This window comes from Pteronotus mesoamericanus, unplaced genomic scaffold, assembly GCF_021234165.1.
Source record: "Pteronotus mesoamericanus isolate MK-2021 breed Mesoamerican mustached bat unplaced genomic scaffold, CSHL_Meso_final contig_347, whole genome shotgun sequence".
In the NCBI taxonomy this organism is placed as follows: Eukaryota; Metazoa; Chordata; class Mammalia; order Chiroptera; family Mormoopidae; genus Pteronotus; species Pteronotus mesoamericanus.
The window spans coordinates 6,444,502-6,469,678 of record NW_026555137.1 but is presented as its reverse complement, the minus strand read 5'-3'; the positions used below and the strand labels follow the sequence as shown (position 1 = coordinate 6,469,678).

Genomic DNA, 25,177 nt, shown 5'->3' with positions numbered 1-25,177 from the left:
GATACAGTGTCTCTAGGCAACTTATTTTGAAATCTAACTTTGAGTGTTTTCTTTGAAAAAAGAAAAAACAACACTCAAGTGCACACTGATGGAATTACAGTTTTTTGCTGCATATATGTGATCAATTATTATTCCATATTGTATGATCCCAGATATAGATGGCATTTTTTTTTTCTTTAATTTCAGGAAGAATGAGCAGAAAGTAGCTAGAAAGAAAGAAGCATTAAAAACAAGAAAGAAAAGGAAAGGGCAATTATCTCTGTATGGAAAAAGACCTTTGCTACCATACAACAAGAGGGTTTTCTTTTGTGTTGGATGTTTAAAACAAAAATACTACAGATTATTGCCTGCACGTTTTTAATGCTCTGTAATTGTGCACTGAGGTAATCCCATTATTTTAAAATCACTTAATGTTGGAAAACAATTGGATAAACCTCACTTGGAGCACCCTGTGGGTCATTGCAAGCCATTTGGTTCTGTTAATAAAATTAAAACAATTGGGGAAAATATGCAGATGCTTTCAAGTGGGCTTTATAATTGTGATGTCCGTAATGTCTGCACTTAAGAGCAAGAGGGCAGCCCTCAGGAACTACAGCAGGCAGAACGCATCATTATTGCGTGCAAGTGATGTAAGTCAGGAGGAAAGATTTGCCATATATTTTTATTTTGAGATGCCAGGCTAATTCACATCATTCAGCCTTTTCCCTGCCAAACTGTAAAAGTCCATTAAGTGACTGAAAGGAATATACAAATTATCCACTGGCTTTGCACGCTGCAGTTTTACATGCACCCTGTTATTCCGTCCGCCAGCTCGCTGCAAGATTCTATTAGGCAGTAAGTGAGAAAATTATATTGCCTGCAAACTAATTGTACAAAAGACTCTGAAATAAGGAATCCGATCCCAGGACTTTCTGAAAAGCCGCCAGGAGATGTTATAAATGGCTCCATCAGTCTTGTCAGCCCGCCGTAAACCCCCACAGCTTCCACGCCGACTTCGGTTCCCTCTCAGCACAGCCCGCTCCCCCAGCTCTTGACAGAATGGGGAAAATCCTCGGCCCGTCATCAGTAGCTGCAGGATTCAGTCCCCAGCGCCACCTAACAAATGTGTCCCAGAAAATCATAGGCAGTAATCCCAGAAAACTCCGTGTCTGAAAGGAGCTCCCCAGGCTGTGTGCAGTAACTTCGGCCTCATCTGGGCGCTGGTCTACTGGGGACGTTCCGGGTGCCCACCATTGTCATTGGAAATGCGCTAGTGCAGCTTCCGCTTTCATGAATCGAAGAAAACAAGTGCCCCGTCGAGATCATAAGTTCTGCTGGGAGTCCTGTCTTTGAACCATTACCAAAATAGTTGGAACATTGGTGCCCTGGTTGGGGTCAGCACTTTTTTTTTTTTTCTCTCGCATGAGTGCTGTCTTTATTGAGCAGTAAAAGCACCAGGGAAGGTTCTTTCAAGGGCAGCATCTCCGTGGACTCTCACATGGATCAAAGACTTTGTTGGCTGGGTGCTCATAGCAGTAACAATGAACTAAACACCTCAACGGGAGGGCTCAGAAATGAGAGAGAGAGAGGTTTTCCTCCAGCAGCTGAGTGTGTTAGAAGGGAGTTGGTTTGTTGTTCCAGATGTAAACCAGTGTTACTTAGTGAAATCAGGTTATCATCCATGTATGCATGTATGTCGAAACAAATTTATTGGTACAGGACATTTGGCTGAAGGATACCTGATTTCATCGTAAACAACCTCTATACACTTAAGCTGCAAATGTGTGATTTATGAACATGCTCAGGAACACTATGTTTTCCATCTATTCACAGGGAAAGTCTTAACAACAATGGTGTGTTTCCCATGGCAGTGGGAAGATGCCTTTACCTAAATATAGTTATTTATACATTTTTTACACCACATTTCAAGCTTTTGTGCCTGTATGAAGAACTCAGACTTTCCGGAGCATCAGCTCTGCAGTTGTGGACATGCGTGTGTGTGAGCGTGTGTAGTTGTTCTGAATCCAGAGCCTTCGAACCATTCAGTTGCATTGTTACTTGTTGACGTGTCTTGTCTCTGTAAGTCTATGGACTCCCCAAGAGCAGGAGCCACGTCTGTCTGTCTGTCCCATCCCAGTGCATGACACCAAATTCCAGGCTCATTGAAGAGGACTGAGGGTTCAGCGATGAATAAGACAGAGTTTTTCCTTCAACAATTCATTCTAAGGCACTATTAGAAATTCCCCTGCCTTTATATTTCTCTTTGTCATTGAAGAAGTATGGAATGCAATGGTAAGAGAAGAAACTGGAATGGTTCTTTGTGTGTGACCTAAGTCTCATGTGGCGATTTGACAATTCTGTTTTATTAAGAAATTTTAAAATCTTTATGCAATCATTCATAGATGAGAGTCATTCAGAGATTTAGCTGCTATTGTTGAATCACTTCTAACTATATTCTCCAATGTGGCTACAATTCTGAGAGTACCTATTTTGTAAAAAAAAGAAAAAAGAAAACAAGCGTTATAACTAGATAAAATGAAATAACTCATCTATCTGTATCTTATATTTTCCTTTATTCTTACCCTATTCATATCAGGATGCACTTTTATTTCCTTTAAAACCTCTTACAGCATTTTTTTTGTTTTGTTTTGTTTTCCGTTTGCACCTTGGCTTCCCTGAAATCTTTGTATTTTACTGTTTTTTTCTTGATAGTCTCTCTCTGTTTTGCCATGCACTTCCATTGTTGTCAAAGGTACTTTTCACGGTTTTGAGAATTAACTAAATTTCCTTCTCCTCTTTTGGATTGGGAGGGTGATTTTCCCAGTGTCCTTAGCCCGACTTCTCCTTGGCTTTCCAGTCCAGTTCCCTTGCTCTTGCGGATGGCGATTACCGCATGCCAGCGCTGTAATTGACGTCCGCAGGAATGACCCTGAGATAGCAAGATGGCATTAAGTTCATCCTAAGGGTATCACTTGACTCCTGCACTACTTTCTGGCGGAAGATTTCTGTACTGCCTCAGAAATGGTTCTTCCTCAAGGCTCTTACCATCCAATGGGGGGCACGCACGTGAAAAGGCGTTGCCAGAACAAGGCGTGTCTGGGCAGCATGACAGTGCCTGAAAAGACAGGAGAGCCACGAACTCATTTTCTGCTGGGATGGGCCAGGCCATTTTCATGCAAGGTTTGACTGGACTCTCAGTTGAACACTGAGACGGAAGTAATTTTAAGAAGAGGGGCCAAGATAGATCATGCTCAGGGAAGCCTGAAGGACACAGCGAACAGGACATCGCATTGGCTGCATCAGAAGGCCCATGTAAGGTCATCATCGTTGTATCTCTGGGACAGGAAGCAAGCAGTTGATGGGCGGGGACTTTGTTAGCTTGTCTCATTATGTATTAAATCTAGGAGGGCATAGGAACCTATTGATTCTTTTATAAAACAGGGCGGTGAGTGATCAAAGCGGCCACAGGAAGCAGGATAGGACAGTGGCATGCAGCAGGGATCAGACGGGATGAGTGGAGGCAACATCCCAGCTTGGGGATCTCTGCCTTAGCCCAGGTGTGAGCTCCCGCGGGCTGGTTTAGGTTCCTGTCGGAAGCATGCTATTGTGAAGGATGAGGGTATACTTTTCAGAGGGGAAGAGGCACTACTTTGAAAGGAAGGATGGTTATTTGAAGGATAGGGGGAGAGGAGGGGATGGTGGATCATCCCAGTAGAAGTTTCCAGCACTGGGTTCAAAGTGTGGGACTACTGGTCGCACCTCCATACTGGAAAGGGGCCGGTTGACCTGCATCCTTTTTCAGACACAGTAAAGGGAAGAAATGTGGTTAGGAAAACATTTTTTTAAATGGTTTTAAATGGTTAGGTAAAAATTTTTAAAATTTTTTTAAATAAAAAAAAAGATTTTATTTATTTGTTTTTAGAGAGGGGAAGGGAGGGAAAAAGAAAGGGAAAGAAACATCAATGTGCGGCTGGTTGCCTCTTGCGAGCCACCTCCTGGGGATCTGGTCCGCACCCCAGGCCTGTGCCCTGACCGGGAAATCGAACCCGCCACCCTTCGGTTCACAGGCCAGCACTCAGTCCACTGAGCCACACCAGCCAGGGCTGGAAAACATTTTTTTTTTTCTTTCTAACTAGTCATTGTTCAGCTCTTCCTAAGAAAGCAAAGACCTGGGTTTCTTTTTAAGTAAGTTTATGGAGGGCCATGTAGCTGGAAGGTTCTGGTAGTAGAATACTAATTAACCCCTAGGAAATGACTAACAACGCTCTCTTGATGCCAAAAAAATTTCCAGTGATGGTTAAATTCTGCAGTGGAAAAATGGTTTATCTGAAGTTCATATTCGAAATCTGTTTACTCTCAGGCATGACCCAGCCAGGCTGGTCCCTTTGATTTATCCTTGGTTTTCTGTGAACATAGCATGGGCGGCATCTCTGAAGGAAGTGCTGGGGTGTGCTTCTGTTGGTGCAATTAATACTACTCTTATTATTTAACTCTTATGTTAAAAAAGATAGTTGCTTTTATTAGTGTAGATGCCCTGAATTAGAATGCTAATTTAGTCCAACTGTTTGGATGGGCTTATCTCCAGTGAGAATGCGCAGCCTCCCCCGCCCCCCGCCCTTTTGTTTAAGTCATGCTTACGGAACCAATTTTCAGTGGTTATAAGTGGTTCGGTGTTACTTCCTGTTGAATTAGCAGTGGCTGAGGATGTGAGTCTGTACAATCCTGCAATCCACTAATGTGATATTTACTGAGGAGACATCAGTCTGGAGAAAGGTAGTCAATATAAATCAGTGTTTACAAAGTGTGATTAACTCTGAAATATTTCATCAATGCTGTGGTCCCAGGCAGACTCTATGCTAATTACTAGAATCTGCACAGATTTCAGGGGACTTGGACGGACCTTGGGTAGTGCAGACGAGGAACAGCAAAATTGCAATTATGCTTGGACTGTCTCTGATGACAATTTATGCATTTGGTGTGATGACCTCCCCCTTCCCAAGAGGGCAATAAACAGGATGCATTTTCATTAAGATACTAATGCACTTAATCACAAGGGGAAAGGGTTAGGAAGGAAGGGAAGACCTTCCAGCGCCATGTGATGGAGCTGATGGAAAGAGAGGCTTCTTCTTTAAAAATTTTATTTATTGATTTGAGAGAGAAAGAGATTTGTTGTTCCACTTAAATGCATTCATTGGTTGCTCCTTGTATGTGCCCTGACCTGAGATAGAACCCCCAACATTGGCGTAGCGAGATGGTGCTCTAACCAACTGAGCTACCCAGCCAGGGCCAAGAGGCTTTGGTTTAAAGGCAGGTTGTTTACAAAGTTCTAGGCCAACTGAGGGCACATACCACGTGCTGTCATTGTGACTAACTGAAAAGAAAAACCAAGTTGAAGTTTGCATCTTCTTCTGGCTACATATCATTTCAGCCGTGTAGGTACTACTGCAAGCGATGTAAACTCTAATAGTAGAAATACAATTTCAGAGCAGTTCATTCTTAGTTATAACGCTTTCATGGAGTTGGAGTGTTTGGATCTCATTATGCAAGTGGTATAACAAGCATGATGACGATGATGATGATGATGATGATAACAGCTATGACCACAATTTACCAATAGCAAGCACTTCCTGAGTGTTACGTTGCTTTGTAAGGCCGGGTGGAGTTGCACAGCAAGAAGCAGGTAACCTCGGCCACTGCCCTGTGAGAGCTTCCCGCGGTGCCCGTAGCCTGCCGATCATCGGTCAGAGAGAGAAGAAGCCTGGTGCACCCGGCAGTGGTCGGCAAGAGGAGCCCAGGCTGCTTCTGGTGCTGGAAGGCAGCTTTGGTGCTTGAGGTTTTGTGGAAATAATCTGCTTTGAGATGTCTTTGGGATCTTAAGGTCCTGGAAGACTGGACCTTTGCCTGGGGGCACTAAGCATCCTGATTTACAGGCTAATTGTAAACGGAAAATTCGTGTAGAGCCTCACCCGCTGTCTTTGCACCCTTCAGTGCCTCGCGGGGCTGTGGTGGAGCATCCAGCCTCCTGACACCGGAGACGTCCTCAGGAAGCCCATGTGCCCTTTTTTTTTTTTTTTTTTTTTTTTTTGAGGGAAGGGGGCAGGAATCACAGAGTTGGCACTGTGTTCGCGAAGCTAATATTTCCTGGGTCCTGCGTACCTAACACATCCTTTTCTGCCCGCACTGTGTTTCAGGGAACATAGAATACAGCTGCCCGGCCACGAATGAATGTGAAATCACGAAGCGCCGACGTAAATCCTGCCAAGCCTGCCGCTTCATGAAGTGTTTAAAAGTGGGCATGCTGAAGGAAGGTAAGGCCCATGCCGGCAGCCCCTGCTCACGGGTGGGGACGGGGTGGGGGCGCGCGCAGGGAGCTGCAGCAGGTTAGGCAGACCAGGGAAAGCTGGGTCACAGTCAGGCCCCCGCGTCTGAGGGCAGAATGCTCCCTCTTGATCTGACCTTTCTGATACTTCCTTGCCAACTGCTGACGTCGACAGGAAGGGACAAGGTAGGACATGTCTGATGTGCGGCTCAACCCACCAGGTAGGTTTGGGGAGTTCTGGTTCTCATGCTTTCAGTTTCCAAAAGGCAGGGGATGCAGACCAACCAGGAGGCCCTTGTTACTGTCCTCCGGCGTTCCTTCTCATTAGCAGGTTCACAGAGGGATTTTCCCCATCTTGATTGAGGTATAGTTGACAAAGTATATATTTAATGTACGTATGTCAATGTTTTGATATACATGTGTTTTGTAAAATTATTTCTACAGTGTGGCTAATTAACATTTCTGTTGCTTCATATAGTTACCATTTTCTTTTTCCTGATTAATCTTAGATTTAAAGCATTCCTTATTCTCTTCTAATCTTATCTTTGGGATGTATTTCCTATTATAAAGGGCTTGTAATCATGACATTAAAACTGTTGCTCTCAGTTGGAGTTAACAACAACGACAAACATAAAGTAATAACCATGAGTGTGTGTCTGTGATGAACAGATTGAATGAGCTCACACAGCCAGAAACTGACACCAAAGAGTCAGATTTTAGAATTCATTCAACTACCACCCTTATCAAAGTTCTTGAATATTTGTACATCTCAGCATGTCCAGTGAAACTAATATTTTAGCTTAGAGAAAAATCATTCTTTTCTTTGGAAGCCCTTGATTTAGCTTTTTCTTTCTTTCTTTTTTTTTTTTTTTTTGACGGTATCTTTGTACATGTGCATGCTATTATAAATGTGCACTTTTACACTGCATGTAGGTTTTACTATTTCTATCCCTTCAGAAAGTTTGCCAGAATTTAAAATAAATATGACAGTTTTATGGAGGAACAAAATGAAAATGTGGTCATTGAAGTTGGAAAGCAAATGAGGTAAATTGAATATTTTAATGTACGGCTTCTGTTAAGTCAGAGAGTATTCCTCGTTCCCGGGGTTGGCTCTGTGTGAATTTGGGTATTTTGTTATTGCCGGAGATTGCTGGTTTTTTAACTTCCAAATCCTGAAAGATCCACGTTTGTTCCCCAAGAACAAACCAGAGCTTCAGTTAGGTGCGATGAACAGTCTCCTGCCTTTCCCTGGCCGGGTCTTACTCCAGGATTCTCACTGTGAGCCTTGTGATGGGACAGAGAGTGGGTCAGATGATACTTGGGCATGTGGGATTCGTGTTCTGTTTTTCTGCCTCTCGTCCACTGAGCACTAACTCCTTCCTTGACAGGAACAGAAGAAACTCTTGCGTTCTTCCTGTCTCCAACTGGGGAAAAAAAACTGTAAAAAAAAACAAGTGTCTGACTTTATAATTAAAGCAAAGATGGCCAGAATATATCACCATGTAAAAACAAACAAACTACCTATTAACAAATTACCTATTAGTATCATTTAATTTATACCTAAGTATATCTTGTATAAAGATACATTCACATTAAGTTACACATTTTATTAAAATGTATATTTTAATATGAATTATTTATCTAGAGAGCGAGAAAGGAGAAGGAAGGGCACCAGGTGACAGGCACTACGGCGGCACAGAGATGAGGTCAGGTAGCCGTGTTGCACAAGTGAATACAAATGAAGGTGGGAAGTGTGCGCTCCTTCCTTTGCACTGTATAGCCTTTGCACGGTTAATGTTTTACATTTACTGTCTCTTTGCTAAATATTTATTAAGCATTTCCCACGCGCCAGGCCCTGTTCTAGGCCCCAGTGACGCCGCAGTGGGAGAGACAGACCCAGTCACTCTGGCTGGAGAAAGCTCGTATGAAAATGCAGAAAGGTCACTTCTGCGAGGGGGAACATGTGACTGAAAACCCAACAACCCCGCCCACAGGGCAAAGAATTTTCCTTTTAGATAGGACAGTGGTGGTAGCTTACATTTTTGAGGTGAAAAACATTATCTTAGTCATTGCCTTAAAACCAACAACAGAGTAAGGAACAAAACATATTTCCACATATGATGATTGATGCTTAATTTTCAGGGGTTTTTTGGTGCCACTTAATTGAGCTACAGCGACTCAAACCAAAATTATGCTCATTTAAAAAGGCTTCATTAATAGTTGAGAGTTGAGAAATCCTTATTTTTAAAAAGCAAATCAATACTTTAAAAAATGTTATGAAAGTAATATATGAATCAACAAGTTTTGAACTGGCATGTTCTAGATTGAGAGTTTATTTTCAAAAACTGGAGTACATTGGGAAAGGTCTCCATTTCCTGGTAGGTAGAAACTTTTTTTGATAAATTCGATTTTACTATGATAATTTACTCAACTGTGTGCCCTTCCAGGCTTAAGGAGGACGTAGAAGAGATTCCCCCCCGCCCAAGTAAACTTCCCCGTTGCGGCTTTCAAGCAGAAGCAGTCTTGGAGGGTATTTAGAGTGACCAAAGTGCTGGGGACTGTGTTTAATTAAACACCATTGGTGAAATTTGATGGACCTGGTGCTTATCTAAAGTTCACTCCTCTTCAGATACTGTTATCAAAGCCTTTGGAGGGGCTGTTTTCAAGGAAATTCCTGCTGTGGCTGATATGTCATGATTTATTTTCCTTTACCCCTATGCCCACTTTGATGGGCACATACCAGTTCTCAAAGCCCCTTCCCCCAAAGAGAAAGGATGGAATGGTTATGAGTAAATATGGGATGTCCTTTTTCTTTTGTACTTAAAAAGAATGCTGTGAAACACAGCATTCCGCCCTGCATATAAATGCACAATTATGTGTGGCCATCTCCTTGGCTCAAGACCTGCCTTCTCAGCCTGGAGAGAATGATACCGTCTTAAATGTATCTTTATGGATGGAGAGGGATTTCGGTCCCTTGCAGTATGTCAGAGATCATGATGTAGTAAATCTATTCAAATGTAAACCTGTTCAATTCAATTACCAGTCCGTAATGCAATTTGCTGCTATAACCCCCACGTTGACCGCAGCGGTCCATACAGGCCGATGGCGCAGCAGGTCTGGAAATTGACAGACAAAATCTATTTAAACAAAAAACAACATTAGTTCTAGAATCTGAGATGAAATCAGATTTCAACAGCTTTGATGGGAACCTTCATTCCTTTAACCGGTATTTTTATTCAGCTAGCCCAGTGCATCTTTGATAAAGGGTTGCCTGAGGGAAATGAGGATTTTATTAAAAGGGGGGTTTATAGAAGAACGAGACTTTCACACTTTTAAAAATAATAATCCTTAGTTTTATCGATCACCGTTACTGCTAATGATGTGGGGCACTAAAGGGGAGAGATGGTGTAGTGGGCGGACGATTCCAATTATATCGTGTTGCACATAATTACATTCTTATCCGATACGCCTTCTCATGAGCCAGCGCCAGAATGGTATCTGAATGGCTACCATTTGATTTTAGCATTAGAATTTTCAAATAAAAAAATTGTTACCGGTTGAAGCAATGAAACAGTTGTGTGGAGAATCAACAAAAGATCGCAATATAACAGAACTTCAAAAAGTATACTTAAGCCTGGGCTGAGTAGCACAGTTGGTTGGAGCATCATCCTGATGCGCCAAGGTTGTGGGTTTGATCCCTGGTCGGGGCCCATACAAGAAGCATCTAATGAACAGATAAATAAGTGGAAGAACAAATTGATGTTTTTCTCTTCCCCTTCTCTCTTTCTTCCCTTCTCTCTCTAAAAATCAATTAAAAAAAGAGAGAAGTACACTTGAAAAATGACAATTTGTTCAAATCTGAGTGGTTACACTGTTCTACATCCTGAAAAATCCCCTACCTCTTTTTTTGTTGTTGTTGTTGTTCTGGGCTATACTTCGCTGGTGAGCCTCACAAATGATGGGCCAACATTATTTTTTCGGCATTTTCCCATACTGTATGTCAGGGAAAACCCATCTGTTACAAGATATCTGGTCTCAACATTCGCCTTTCATTTTTTGCAGGTATTGTTTATTTGAAGGGAAAAACAAGACCTAATCAAGGTGATCCTATAAATCTGGTCAAGGTTTATTTTTATTTTGATCTCTCTCCTTGGTTATTTAAAGGCAATTGCAGAGTTTACTGGCTTAGTTTTTTGTCAGTGGCAAACAGAGACCTTTTATGAAAGCAGTAATTATTTTATTTAGGTATAGCATTCACTGATCGAAGGATGAAGGGCTATTTGTTGTTTATGGCACGGATGGCTTTCCCTTGGCAATTCAAATATTTTTTTTTTTGACTCTTGCAAATGGGAGCAAGACACCCACATTTCTGCCCCGCATGATATTCCCAAATGCCAGAGTGTGGAGGACCAGTGTAGATATTTCATGCCAAATAAGTGTGCTTTTAGACTTTGCCTTTAAAAAGATGGGTTTTAACGTTTCTAACCTTTAGTGTCATCATCAGTAAAAGGATGGTAGCAATAATAGTGTTTGCAAATAACGTGCCATACATACCTGAAGAGATACAATAGGTTCGGTGCTCAGCATTCGGCCTGGCTTAGGGCGAGGGCTAGACGGACATTCGCTGTTGTTGCTGGGGACACGCTGGGTCAAGGTCTCAGCTCCGGTGGACCTGGACTCAAGCTCTGGCTGTACCACCTCCTGGCTTTGAGGCAGGTTGTATACCCTCTAGGACTCATCTGCCTATTTATTTGTAAATATGGGACGGATGATAGAATTTACCGTGTGAGGTTTTGGTGGAAACCAACGAAGACGCAGGGTCTGGCACTGTGAGCTGGAATCCAGAGGTGGTCTGTCATCTTGACCTGCGGGACTCACACACATTCATGAAAAATTTGTTCTCCTCTGGCCATATCAGCAACTTTAGGTGCTTTTTCCAACATTTTTATACACACACATCAATAAGGAAAATTTGCTCAAGTTCAAGAAACTTCAAGAGGGAATTTAGTTTTTAATATCTGACTTCAGGTGAAGCAAAGGAAGACAATAGTATAACAAGAAGAAAAGGGGGCTTCACTGCAAGCAGAAATGTTTAGCACCAACAGTAGAGGTCAAGAACGCCTTCCATGAGCGGTCGAGTCAGAAAGAAGGACCCATGCCTTTGTCTACCAAGAAAACTGACAGAGCACATGCCTTTAAAAATTTAAGGGTTCTCTTAATCCCATAGGTACATTAAATTTTACTGATGAAATTTTGATACCAGAGCATCGTAGAAAAATAATCAGAGGCTGGAATAAATCTTAGCACAGCTTAATAGGTAGTAACTGAGCTTCTGCCGTGTGTCTGGACCAATATTGTGCTTGAGCTTTTAGTTCTGATTTTTTCACTACCTAGCACTGTGCTTTCGGGCAAGTCCATTCAACTCTGTCTCCATTTCCAAATAGGCAGGAGAGCAGCTAGACTACGTTCTTTCTCATCCCGTCTATTCTAGTGTAAGTTTTATTAAAAAATGATATAATGTCTCCAGAAATATTATGTCAAAATATGACACAAATATGAAGATGATGATGACAGTATCTGTGAGGTTGGGAATACAATAGGAATGATGATTTGATAGACCTGACTAGTGAATTGTTCTTTTTTTGTAAATTCTATCTTAACTGAAAAATGTCTGGATACTTTTCATCTTTCTAGAAAAGCAGGAAGTATGTTTGTTTTTTTTTCAAAGTTAATAGAAGTGAGCGTTGAAGGACTAGTAGAGCAATTTATAGATATTTAAATGCTTGGGAATTGAAGTCTTGATAGTGTACTTCTGCCTGTGTTTGAAAAACATTTTCCCCTTTTTTCCTCACAATTCCTACCATCTCTTGTCAATATATTGACATTCTGTCCATAGAGTTTTATTTCTCTGGGCATCAGAAGCCCCATCACCGATTGTTGTATTGGTACCAGTTTGATTTATTTGAGGTTTTGTTATTACATTTTTAAAATAAAAATATTGACATAAGTAGGAGGGAGAAGAGCCAGTGTAACGACTTTTAAATGCCTTCTAAATCTTCCTTGGGGGTGCGGTAGAGGGAATGAGTCCTTAGAACAAATAAAGCACATATATAGCGATATGTGGTTTTGGGGTTTTTTTTTGATAACCACACTTACTTTGCATGTTTGACTTGACGCCTTTAAGGTAAGCTTTTATTGCAGAGGTGCCCAATTTTCCCACCAGTTTTTAGAAGTCTAAAAAATACAGTCATGCAGATCCCAGGTAAGCAATTTCAATGATAAGGGAGAATTACGAGTCCTTCTGTTCAGGATAAAGTCACAGCAAAGGTTGGGAACCAGCATCTGGCATTAGTCACCCTCGATGTGGAAAGGGCATGGGACGTTAAGGTTTCCTTCCCTTAAGACCTCACCCGGGGTGGGGGGGAAGGGTGACCCACGGTGTCAGAATCTCATTAATCAGATGAGGGACTCAAGGTTCAGAGAGTTTTAGTGGCCCACGCGCTGACCCACCACAGAGAAGGTGGGAACGCGATCCAGTGTCAGCTATGTCATGTTGCCAGGCCCATCCTGTGTCTCTCACACGCTGTGTCACATCCTTGGCCACACAGCGGGTCTTCCGTGCCCCATCCTTGGGCCCGTCCCCCAGCCTCACTGCAGTGGCCCCCCACTGCAGGCCAGCGGCGGCCCGGCATAGCCGCTGGGGGCTGAGGCAGATGGGAGAGAGTCCCAGTGCGCCCAAGGGGGCCGCGGAGCTTCTGGGTCAGCAGAGGGGCTGTGTCTCTGAAGTACCTGTGACATGTGTAGGAGGGGGCTTTCCTGAGGGCTCTAATCTCAGGAAACTGAGTGCCTCATCTGGGGTTTGATGAGGCCACTGAGGGTACAGGCGATGGTTGGAAACAAGTGAAGGAAGGTGTTCCAGGCTAGCGGGGCAGGTAGAACTGCTGGTGAGCGGAGAAGGCCTTGTGTGGCGGGCGCTGTGGAGGTCCGAGGGGCGAGCTTTACGACCCTACATAGAACAACACGTTTCGCTCATTCGTTTTGGTTTTGCTGAGTTAGTGTCTGTCTCTGAAGAGGACCCTGGGAAAGAAGTTAATGTAAAAAAAAAAAAAAAGTCTGAGGGTCTCAAGTGATCTTTTGTTTTCATCCCTTGGTGGAACCCTAGTATGTGAGAAAGGTCACGCCGTTGATGTCTTGCTTCAGCCCTTTGGCTTGCCATACCCTCTTCAATCCGCCATGAGCCGCCACCCTCCCTAGGAAGGAAGGCCCTCATCTTCTGCTCTGTCTCGTGGATTGGGGGCGCTGGCCCAATGTTTGGGGAGCCTGTGGGTAGAAGGAGTGGTGGGAGTGTAGAGGTGCAGGGCGCTCCCCCTTTCCACGTTGGAGCGTTCTGGGTCCAGAGGCCCTGTCCGTTCTGAGTGGTCTCATCTCAGCCCACCTTTTTAGTTGAGAGAAGACATTGTCTCTGTGTGTGTACATATATAACGTATAGAAGGTCCCTTGTGTAGGGTGGTTCAACTTACTCCTTTTTGACTTACTGGTGGTGCAAAAATGATAGGCACTCAGTGGAAATCATACCTTGAATTTTGGTCTTCTCCTGAGCTGACGATGTGCAGTGTGATGCTTTCTTGCGACGCTGGGCAGTGCCAGCGAGCTCACGTCCTGGTCAGCCACGTCGTCGCGAGAGTTAGCCGCGGCACCCTGCCGCGTAGTCATCGTGTCGGGTGCTTTGCCCATCGTGGGCTGATGGAAGTGTTCTGAGCTTGTTGAAGGGAGGCTAGGCTGGGCTGCCATGTTCAGGAGGTTAAGATGTGTTAAAAATATTTCGACTAATGATATTTTTAACTTACCATGGGTTTATCGGGATGTAACCACATCATAAGGCAAGGAGCATTTTTACATGAGGCAGCACAGGTTTATTCATTTAGCTGCCATGACATCTTTCCTATCAGTTGTCTCGAGTCCCCAGGATATAAAGAAAAATTATCCCAGAACTGTTTTTTGCTGCATCCGCAGCTTGTGTCTTGATTCACATGTGGCAGTGGGGACTCGGAGTCCTCTGGGTTTGCCCTGGCAGCAGGGGTAGCAAAGAGCAACTTACTTGTCCAATTACCCTTCTGTTTCATAGCTTCCATTTTATTAAAAAGTTCATTTAAAGGGTGTAGCATTTTCCAGGTAGGTTCTCTTTAAAAAATATATATACAGCTACTCAGGTCGTTTAGTAACAAGCAGCTGTGTTTTTGCTTACTTAAAGAGCCTGCTTAGTAAATGTATCCTAACAAAATATCTTTTGTAAAAACCTCTGAAGAAGACATTGCCAAGGTGATTTTTTTTTCCCCTGAAGTCTAATATCATTATGTTGCCAAGTCGAAAACAGAAATTATCGGTAGGGAAATTTGGGTTCTCACTGCCTTCAAAAAGCAGAACAAAGAAAAGGAGAAAGCTTTAATGGTATTCAAGGAAAATATTTCTGTGTTAGATGACAGTTAATAGAACTGCGTTGACCTCCCCGGTATTTCTTGCACTCTGTTGTAATATTATCCTAAGAAGCTCCCTCATTAATGCAGAGTATTAAACAGAACTCCCAAGTTATAACACAAGTGGTAGCAAAGAGCGCCTTCCTTGTGAGCTCCGCCTTGACACTAAACCACTGGGGAATATATTTAAAGTGCCACGGAAAAGTTATTTCATGTAGAGATCCTGGCTGGAGATCTTTTGGTTGATATGAAATATCTTGAAATGAATAGCAAAGATTTTGCAGGGAAAAGTAATACCATACTTTTGAGAGCTTAATATTGCATTAGGCTGTGTACTTTGTGCTTTAGTTGGGTTTAGGTTTTTTGGTTTTGTTTTTGTGTTTTTTTGCTAATCCTTGCAATGACCCCCAGGGCTGGACATTTCCTCATTTTGCAGGGGAAGCAGAAGCTTAGGGAGGTCCTTAACTTGCCAATGTTCGCACAGGGCTTTGCGCGATGGAGTTTGGATTTTATAGCAGGCCGGTGTTGTGTTTAACGTAGTTTTTCCTAGTGAACCATAGAAGTATTCCAGCATGTAGTTAGCTTGGGATTCTTCCGAGGCTATGGATGTTATGGAACACTGAGATTTCAAAAAATTGCTTAAGTAAACCATGTTTTCTTCTTTTTTTCTTTTAATGAGGCCTGACTTCACTGGTTTGAGTGTTTGACTTACTGTCCAGAAATGGAATGGACTGTGAGCTTCCCATCACCATGAGAGATGTAAGATCAAGTCCAGGTGTCATGTGGTGGTTAGACTAGCTTATCTGTTACGCGGCCATCCCACTGTGAGATTCTTGCGCTCCCCGTGTAAACTTTGGAATGACTTGCTCCTTATCAACTGTGTGAATAAACATCAGCAACGCTCAAGCTGTTTAGTTTCTGGGAACGGAAGATGACATCGTATTTAAGTCTGAATCGGGAACATAGGGGGACGTTTGGCTTTGCGGCAGTTTTACTCTCTGGTTCCAGTTTTTAGAAAGCGAGCCTGAGGACGAAATTCCCTGCAAGTTCTGTCTGTGTAGAGAGGGGTGCCTTGGGTCCGCTGCCTCGGTCATTTGGAGGGGGTGGTCGCGGTGAACCACTGGGACGTTACACTCTCACCCTTTTGATAAATGGGGAAAATCGGGGTGCTCATGTTTGGGAGATGTGCCCGTGATTCCGTCTGTGTAACCATGGGGGTCTCGAGCCATCCCATGCGCCCTGTGCGTGTCTGGCTCTCTGAAACAATTTCACATGTGCGTATTTTTCAAAAACAACAATTACATTCAAAATGAAGTAGGTGGATTGTCTCATGTAAACTCACCAAAGAATGACTCACACTGACTAACTCTACCCCTGCTGCATATTGTTAGAGAGGACAGAAGGACTGAAGTTTTAAGAAACAGTGCTTTTAGCTCCCTTCCTCGTGCTTTAATTGGAATACTATTAAAAGTTAATCATTTATTTGATCGTCCCCATTCGTCATTTCCATTGGTGAACCTGACACAGGAAGCCGGCAGTTATCTAATATGCTGCACATTTTAATTCCTTTTGGATTCTACAAAGTCCCTGGTGGATTTTTGCCCTGAGGGGGGGAACCTGCTTCAACATTTGCTCACGCACTGAGGCTCCCGCGCCACCCCACTGCGTGGTGTGGGGGGCCTTCCCCAGACACAGAGGACTCTTGGCATTGGTTCCCCCCCACCCGTCTCCAGACAACAGATTCTTGCTCCTTTTCACCAGTGCACATGTACGTCAACGTGGCGTCGATGTTCATGCCTTTGTGCTCGGACGTCGTGAAACGGCTCTGGTAGGCGCGAGGGGGCTGCAGCTAGTGAAGTGCTCCCTGGCTTTATTTCATTTGGGCACCGCTCCTGCCGTGGGAGTTTCCTTTTTTTGTTCAGACTCTACTCCATCCACATTATGCCTGGTATCTTACTTGATTTTGTTCGTTCCTAAGTCGCCCTCAAATGAAAACGATCTCCGGTCAGTACTTACAAGACTGTTCTGTAGTTTTGTGTGTCTCTCTCGCTTAGTAGGTTGTAGAGCCACCAACCAGGTTCCCTAAGGCAAGCTGTCTGCAAAGGAACAAGCCAGCTGGCTTGGCCAAGGTTGATCAATGATGAGAGGCAGGCTGGGTTCCAGGTTCACAAAAACCACTCAGTGGAGAGTAGGTCAGCGGCTTCCCCAAAGCCAATTAGCTGGCAGAAGTCTGAGGGGCCTGGTGCTAGCCAAATTCCCTGGGCCTGATGGTACTGGTGGGGAGTCCATCCTTGGGCTTCCTGGCAAACCGGACTTAAGTGAATGACAGATTGTGCTGTTTGAAAGCCAGTGCGGCTTTGTGGCTCCTAGAACAAACACCAGGGACCTGCCACTCCCACTCCGTCCGCCACGGTCCCCGGGTGGCGTGCGCGGCCCAGGCACACAGGCGGGGATGCTCAGGTGTGGGGGCTTCCAGCGGATCGTCCGCCTCATAAGGTGGTTTTTACCTGACGTCAGCTCCAGTGCTCTTAGAAGTTGACAGGAATCTGAACCATGCCTCGGAAGCATTCAGGGAAGCAGGAAGTGCTAGCGACCTTCGGCAGGAGAGTTAGAGTGCCCACTATTTCAAAGCCCCGGTTGGCACAGTCTCTTATTTTATAGGTGACAGTGCTGATCAAAGGGGACCCAAGGCAAAACCCAAAGGGAGGGTTTCTTAGCAGTGGCCCTTTGGTGAACTTGTTTGTCCAAAGATTCCATGTATCTAGGGTCAGAATTCCTATTTTTCTGAACTATTCCATTTTCAGCTATTAAGCCTTTTCTACATAGGTGGTAATCGTAGGCTGTATAATCATAATTGTGAGATGCTTGGGCTGTTTTGCTAGGGTTTGTAGGCATTTTGGGGGTGTGGGGAAATGTCAGAGTGGAATTCGTATGAGTTAGATGAGGTACATTTCCTGGTTGAACTTAGCACGTGTTTGTGCATACACCTGTCCTGGTCGCTCACTCCAGTCCGCACGCTGCAGTCCCCATTTTGCCTGGCCAGCTTCTCAGATCTCAGCTCCACTCTTGTCCTTGTGGCCACCTGAGCCCTGATGTAGTAGCTTCTCCCTACTGAACTTCTCTCCCATACGTCACTTTTCTAGGCACACAGCTTCCTCTTCCTCCCACTGTCCTCCCTCTTTTTTTTTAAAAAAAAACAAACAAACAACTTTTTTTGTTCTAAAGTGTCTTCTAAAAGCAAAGTGTCTTCACACCTTACCAAGTGGCCATGTGGGGGCCTCTCCTCCCCGACATTCACCTCTTGGGTCTCTGAGACATTTATCTCCAGGACTATTAAGTCTCTTCTGTATCAACATTATCATAATCATTAGTATGTTTGGAGCCAATTAAATGGCAATTACTCTGACCTTAGCCAGTCTTCGGTTATTATCAATTCATACACGATTTGGAAATATTTGAAAGGAAAGTGGATTCTTGCCTTACAGTATAATCTGTGTAAATATTTTTGTCTATTATTCCAGAAATACACCCAGTTCTTTGTAACATCTCGAGTTGGGGTCAGGTTACTCCTCCCAGAGCTGCTTTGTAGCTACTGATGGATCCAAATGGTACATATTCCTCAGGCCCAGCTCTAAACATTGATTCACCCACCCTTTATCCATCCATTCAGTGGAGGTTTTTTGAAGCGTGACTCTGTACCGCCCACTTTCTTAGGTGCCAGAGATTCAAGGTGAACATGGCAGGCAAGTTCCTGCCCTTGTGGAGTTTATCATAAGCTCATCACTCACAGTTATATAGACTCCGCCCCTTTTTTAATTTCACTGGTGTTTATATTGTTTCATATAGTTGAGCATTTTAACTTCATGTTTCCTACAGAGAAACATAGACTGCGATGACAAGAAACTTGGTCTCTCAGATCAGATGGTATCTGTGACTATTGACTGAGTCCTTAAAATGTGTCTGTTACAACTAAAGAATTGCATTTTTAATTCTACTTCCTAGTCCCATGTGGCAGGTGACTATTAGCGCAGCAAAGGAGCCCCGGTTCACCCCAGACTTTATTACTTGCTGTGTTATCTTGAGTAAGTTACTTTGCACTTTTTAAGCCTTATCTGTAAAATAGAGGTTGTAATTCTAACTTCAGGAGAGGGCTGTTTTGAGGTTTAAATGAGGGAATAGATACAATGTCCTTGGCGCAGTGCCCAGTAAACTGCCAGCACTCAGAACATACTGTGTTAGCGTTAATTTGGGGTGTTCTGCCAGTCCCTTAGTAAGTCTCATAGAGGAAAGCATAAAAAACTGGAGGACAGGGCTGTGTCTGTTTACATGTTAGTCATCCGTGGCCCTTAGCATACCCATCACGTACATAGTAGGTGCTCAATAAAATGTAACGCGACTTCTTTTTTCACTTTTAGTTACATTATGAAAATTTTAGGGCAGGAGGAGTTTTGTCATAAATAATGATTTTAAAAACAATTCAGAGGCTGTCATCATATGTAAATTATTTCTACATGTCCCTCTGTGTGTGTGACCAAGACAGAATTGTATTTCAACAGTCGTATTTTATTGAATTTATATTGAATACCCTGACTATATAGCAACTGGTATATCCTGAGTGACCCTGCCAGAAAGAAAAGAGAAATGACATTGTTTGTTATCTCCCTTCTCCATAGACCTTAGATAAGTTGGTGAATAGAAATGAGAAAAGCATGACCTATTTTAAATAATTTATATCAATAACTTGCCTAAGACCAGACAGCTAGTAAATGGTGCGGCCGGGACTGAATCCGGATTCCGCAGACTCTGAAGCTGATGTGTCCCCCGTGAAGTCTTTTGGTTTCCCCTTCGTGAGTTCATCTTACCGGAGTGTCAAGGGGTGAACTCATATTCCCCTCACACAGGAGCCCCTGGTGTCTGTTACTTACTTTCGTGAGCAGAGACCTTTGGTACCAGAGCTGTTAGAATTCCAGAATCGTCTCTTATTGTAGAGACTTTAAAACAAAAGGGCTGGGCGAAAACAGGGGTGTGCTTTGATCCCTGTAAATATTGCTCTCTGCAGGACCACCGTATCATTTCATAAAGTTTCTGTGCAGCATATTTCTCTCTTTTCTGAGACACGGTTTGAATAACGTGGGGAGCCGCTCCTATCTCCGGCCAGCACCCCTCCCAGGCTGCTGATCAGAGACGGCTGTGCAGCGGCAGAGCCTGTAGCATCGGTCCCGGGGGGCAGTCCAGGTCGCTGTCTGATGATTCTGTTTTCAATTTGTACCGTCACTTCATGCTCGGCTGTCAACAGGTCCAAATTTGCAGTCCGTGAACAAAAGTATTTTCCCCACAATTCTGCCTCTGCCTCGAGGTCTCCCCGGAAGTCATTAATTAGGATCTGGAGAGGACAGTAGAGAAAAATAAAGGTTCTCTAATGGTGACAAAGTAAAAGGAACAGGGCTTCAAGTCAGATGCCGCGTGCCTAAGGAATGTCGGAGAAGCTCCCGGAGAGCTCACAGATCTGCGACTATTTGGATAGATGCTTCAGCAGCAAAAATGTATCACAAGTTTCGTTCAGGTAGCAAGAACAAAATCCCCTAGCTTTTACCAGCAATTCTGCTGCTCTTCGAATGCCCCTCGGGAGCTGGCCGCTTTGAAAATTCCCAAGCTGAGAAAGCTGGGACTTCTCGCCTTCCTGGTGTTGCGCTTGCAGACCCTAACCAGCGGCTGCAGCTCGAGCATTGACTGAAACGGAGGCCCTGGCGGCGACAGTGCTGGCAGAGGGTCCGCGGAGCCCTTCCTGGGCTCTGGGAGACCAGGGCCATTTGCTCATCGGAAAACGGCTCCTGGGCTGGGAGGCGGAGGTTCGTTTCCAGGTCTTGTCTTCTGTCTCCTTTCCGTCATAGCGAGAGGGATCACGGGTAAAACATCTGACGTGCAGGGTTAAGGTACCTGTACCTTATTCTTCCTTTAAAAAAAAAATGACTTTCATTTTTCTTCCTGGTTGGATATTTTAAAGAAATTCAGGCCCATGGGAAGTGGAGGGAGAAATTATGAATCGCTAGTTTCCTCTCAGGGCGGAAGTCCTGTAGGTAGTGTGATAGCTTAAAAAGGCACAGGCTAATACATTTGCTGAATAAAGATAATACATTTGGACTTGCATTATGAATGCACTCTCCTACACAGCATATTATTAAGGTCATGGGACTTGCTAATAGACAGTCCTGAGGTGTTGTTTATTTGGCCATTCCTAGCAGGCTTTTTAATGTCTCTAGCCTCTTTTTTTCTATCTATAAAATAGTGATGAAGATAATAATGCATGTTCTATAGAGTTTGCTGTGACAATTAAAGAAAATGATGTATTTAAAATACTTAGCACAATGTCCAACAAAGGTAAGTCCTCGGTAAATGTGAGCTATTATTATTATTAGCATCATCATCGTTATTTTGATGTCCAGGTGTTAGGGTACCGCCTGACTAAACCAAAACAGATCAGGTCTGCTTGGTCTCAAATGTCATCTTTCTGGATTTTTTTTTTTCCCTCCAAAGTGACCGAGTGCTGTGCTCGCAGCAGGCCTGGGGTGTCCTCACACTGCTGCTCACTGTGACTCACTGGGGTCAGAGGTCCCCGATCACGCGCTGTGTGACTCCAGCCTAAGACCCTTCCATGTGCTCCTGAGAGCTGGAGGCGACAGGCAGGGTCAGCAGAACCTGCCAGAGTTACCGAGGCCCCCACCGTGGGCAGCGGAGGGGGGCAGCAGGAAGTCTGTCACAGACCAGAGACAGATGACCTTGACTCCTCAGAATCCGTTCTCAATCACATCGTTGCTAACTCTTTCCCAAGTGTAATCTGTGGCATCACAGCTTTTTTTGTGTTTTGTTCTTTTGTTTTTTGGTAGATGCTAATGTTCATGCAGTTCTAGCTTTTTAGGATAAGCAACCTAGGAGTCAGACGTGGGGCAAGGGCCTCCTCCTCCACCTAGAACTTGCAATGAGCACAGGATCCCTTAAAAACTTCCGTTTGAGGTCTTTGTGTTTTTACATCTCTATACACCCTGGGTTCAAAGTCCTTGCAGGTCACTTGGAGCCTGTGAGTTCTTTCCTTGTCTTCTCAAGTGCCTTCTCAAAGCCTTCATTCCAGCCAGGAAGTAGAGAGTATAAATCCCTCGTGCATGGCATTGACCTCCGAGGCTCAGCCCAGGACTGACTCTCGAACATCCAAGAAGTGTCCGCCTCTCAGAGCTCTGCACAGCACCTGTCCCCTTGCATGCTGGTTCTGGGCCTTTTGCAGCAGGTGCTAGGGCAGTAAGGTGCAGGGGTTGGAAGGTTTATCCTAGGGAGAAAGGGAAAGCAAAGATAAAAGGTGGGAGAGGAAAGAAGGGAGAGGAAACAAAAAAGGAAGAACAGGCTTATACAGCACAGATGACTTTGTTCGGTGCTTCTTGTTAAAATAAAAAAAAAAAAGAAAGAAAAGCTTTCCTTTTTTAACACATTTTCTGTTCTTTCGCTCTGCGTACCGGGGTGCACCGCCAGAGCACTGACGAGGCCAGAAGCTGTTTCCCTCTCCTGTGCACGCCACTCAGCCACACCCGCCGTTCTTTTCGGGGACGAGGGACTGGGTCAGCCCCCCAGTATGTCCCTTCACAGAGCCGCATGGCTGAGTGAGAGTCCTCTCCCTGCCGGGCAGTCTGGTTACTGGGCGGGGCGGCGGGGGGGCCCTGGCTTCCCAGCGATTTCTGCACTGGATTGTCTCTAATTAAAGTACTTGCTCTGAACGATTTTTAAGCACTGGAGCTTAATGAAGTTAGAAAAAGGATTTGGATACAGTTTTTGAAGAGTTCAGATTGTTTGAGTTTTTTCTCCAGGGAGAACTATAAAGTCTGGAGGCAGTTTGAATTACTGACAGTGTATTCCATTTTGTTCTTTCAAAAATTCCTCTTTCAGTGGTGCCTAGTTGAAAAAAGCCCACTGCCCTCCCCCCACCCTGCAAAGAAAAAAAAAATAAAAGGGAAAGAAAAACTAAAGAACACTGTAAGTCTTGCTTTGCAAAGTGGCTTCTTGGGAATTTCCAAGTCTTTGAATACTGGTATCTAATTAAAGGGATGCCTGTGCCTTTAATTCTCATTGGCAGTTTTACCTTTGACCCTGCAATATGTGGGGGTTGAAAGGAAAGTCACAGTCACCCAAAATAACCCGAAACTAGTACATGTAGATGCTCATGGCCTTTGCTGATTCCTAAGGCTCTGCTACCGGGCTGAGCAGGAAAACAGTGATCTGTGGAGATCTATGGAGCTCAATGGTGTGAATTTCTCTGTCCATCTGTGGTTTACTGCTGACCAGTCAAGTGCTGGCTAATACCTTCTGTTAGAGATCGGAGTAGCAGTAATTTGTCATCAATAGCTGTAATTAGGAGGTTTATCTACCCTTTAAACCAATCTCCTAATCTTGGCCAGATTGTTGTTGTTTGGGGCTATTGAGAGAAATTCTGAAAAACTATTTTACAGATTCATTTCAAAGCAGCTTGACCCTGTAGGGATCCTTTCTGTTATCCACCCCTTATTCATTTTCCTCCCAAACATTCCAATGCCTCTTCAGAATAAAATACCATGAAAGCGTGTCATGTATCTGAAAAATAATTAATATAATTGACAGGAATGCCGGCTTTCTGCTGAGGTGTGTTTCTCCTAATCCCACGGTGCAATCTTTAATATCGATCTGATTGTTAGGAAATCTTGTCACTCTCCGCCTACCCTGCCTGGGCTAAATATTTTCCGGACTGAAGATGCCTGAGCGGCACAGTGTTTGCATCTGTATGATAATACTCCTCGGACACATGTGGGTTTGCTTTTTCTCCCACTTCTGTGCTGGGCCTTGTGTGTACGTGCTGCCGGCGTGTGCAAGGGGTCCGTGAATGAATGCAGCGCGTGCCTGGAGTTGGCAGGTTATTCACTGTGTACGTTGCATATAAGATTGCAAATGGCACATCCGAGTGTTGGAATCTAGGCGATAGGAGTTCAGTGCTTCAAGTGTCCAGGTTGCACCTGAACTAGCTGGAGCCTGCCAGCCCCTGCAAGCCCACTGAGAGCATCTGTCTCGCCAACGCCTCGCTCATGCTGTCTCCTCGGCAGGCCCTCCGATTCTTCTGACTATGAGCATAAATCATCCACCTGTCAGGAGCTCTTGCTGCCTGGATTATGCAATGTGCCTGCCTTCATTTGGAGGTGGCTGCGCAGGAGATGGCTGCGAATGGTTTGCATTCATTGTAATGCCATCCCAGCATTTCTGTAGCTTTAATGAGGGGATTAGGGTGGTGACAATGACTTTCAGAGACAATGAAAGTCTTCAGGATTCTGGAATTTGCTTTGTATGTGGGGGATGGCTTAGTTTGAGATTTCATTTTTTTTTAAATCCCAAATAAATCAATGGTTTTAACATTTAGGCAAGGGAGCTGGGTATCACACAAAGCCAGCTGTCTACAGCTCTATTTACTGGCTTCATAATAGTTCCCTCCAGCCGACGCACTTAGAATTGGTCAAATTTATTGCTGATCCTTAATTAGTTACTTTTATCTTCTTTCAGGGATTGGACTTTCCCATATTGGGGAGGCCCCATTCTCCTCCACCCCCACCCAACTTTTCCTCTTTGCTTCCTTTTCTTTCTCTGAAATTAAAAAACAACAGCAACAACAACTAGAAACTCTTCAATAATTTCAGCTTCACTACTTGTTACCTAGTAAAGGTAAATCATGCTTTAAAAAAAAACCCAAAACCCACTCTTGTGTTTTTGCGTTTTAATCCTCCCTGCCCTATTTAGAATAACCTCTATCCCAAAGATTGATTGAGGTCCCCCCTCCCACCAAAATGTATTAATTTCTAATTAAGAAAACTCCCCAGTCACAACATCTTTATATATAAGTGCAATAACCTTTGGCAAAAATCTTTGTCTTTAATTAATTGGCCCTTTTGATATATGCAGACCTCAACCAAAATGAGACATACTGGGATTGCTTTTTTGAGGCAGAGAATGAAAGTTACAGGGATGCTCCTGTTTTTGAGTAGCGAAAGGACTTTTCAGATGCCGTCGTCACATACGGAGACATAAGGTGCCAGAAGACCAGGGGGACTAAAGGAAACATTGCTTTTAAAATGAAACTTGTTTCAGAGAACCATCAGCTGAAATCAGGGCACTGAGACACAAGGTTATATATGCTTTACAGTATCTTTAAAAATCTTTGAATATAGTTTAATATGAGAATGTTAATGAACTAAATCGTATGATGTCATGCGTGCTTTCTAAGATGTAAGGTTACCTACCAAAAAAGTAGGTAAGGTTATCTTGTCTGTCACGGAGCCTGAGATGAAGTAGGCATTGGATTTAAATTCCTGCATAGTTGTCTTTCTTCAAAGCTTTTGGTGTTTTT

At 43.9% G+C, this 25,177-nt stretch overlaps 1 protein-coding gene across 4 annotated transcripts in view; it reads left to right on the top strand.

The window, feature by feature from the left end:
- The window catches only part of ESRRG (estrogen related receptor gamma), a 464,808-nt gene that overhangs the window by 335,971 nt on the left and 103,660 nt on the right, over positions 1–25,177 (top strand). For all 4 annotated transcript variants that reach the window (XM_054576587.1, XM_054576586.1, XM_054576588.1 and 1 more), the window contains one exon: positions 6,171–6,287. In XM_054576587.1, the coding sequence (XP_054432562.1) occupies positions 6,171–6,287 (117 nt within the window). The remainder of the gene's footprint in view (positions 1–6,170; positions 6,288–25,177) is intronic.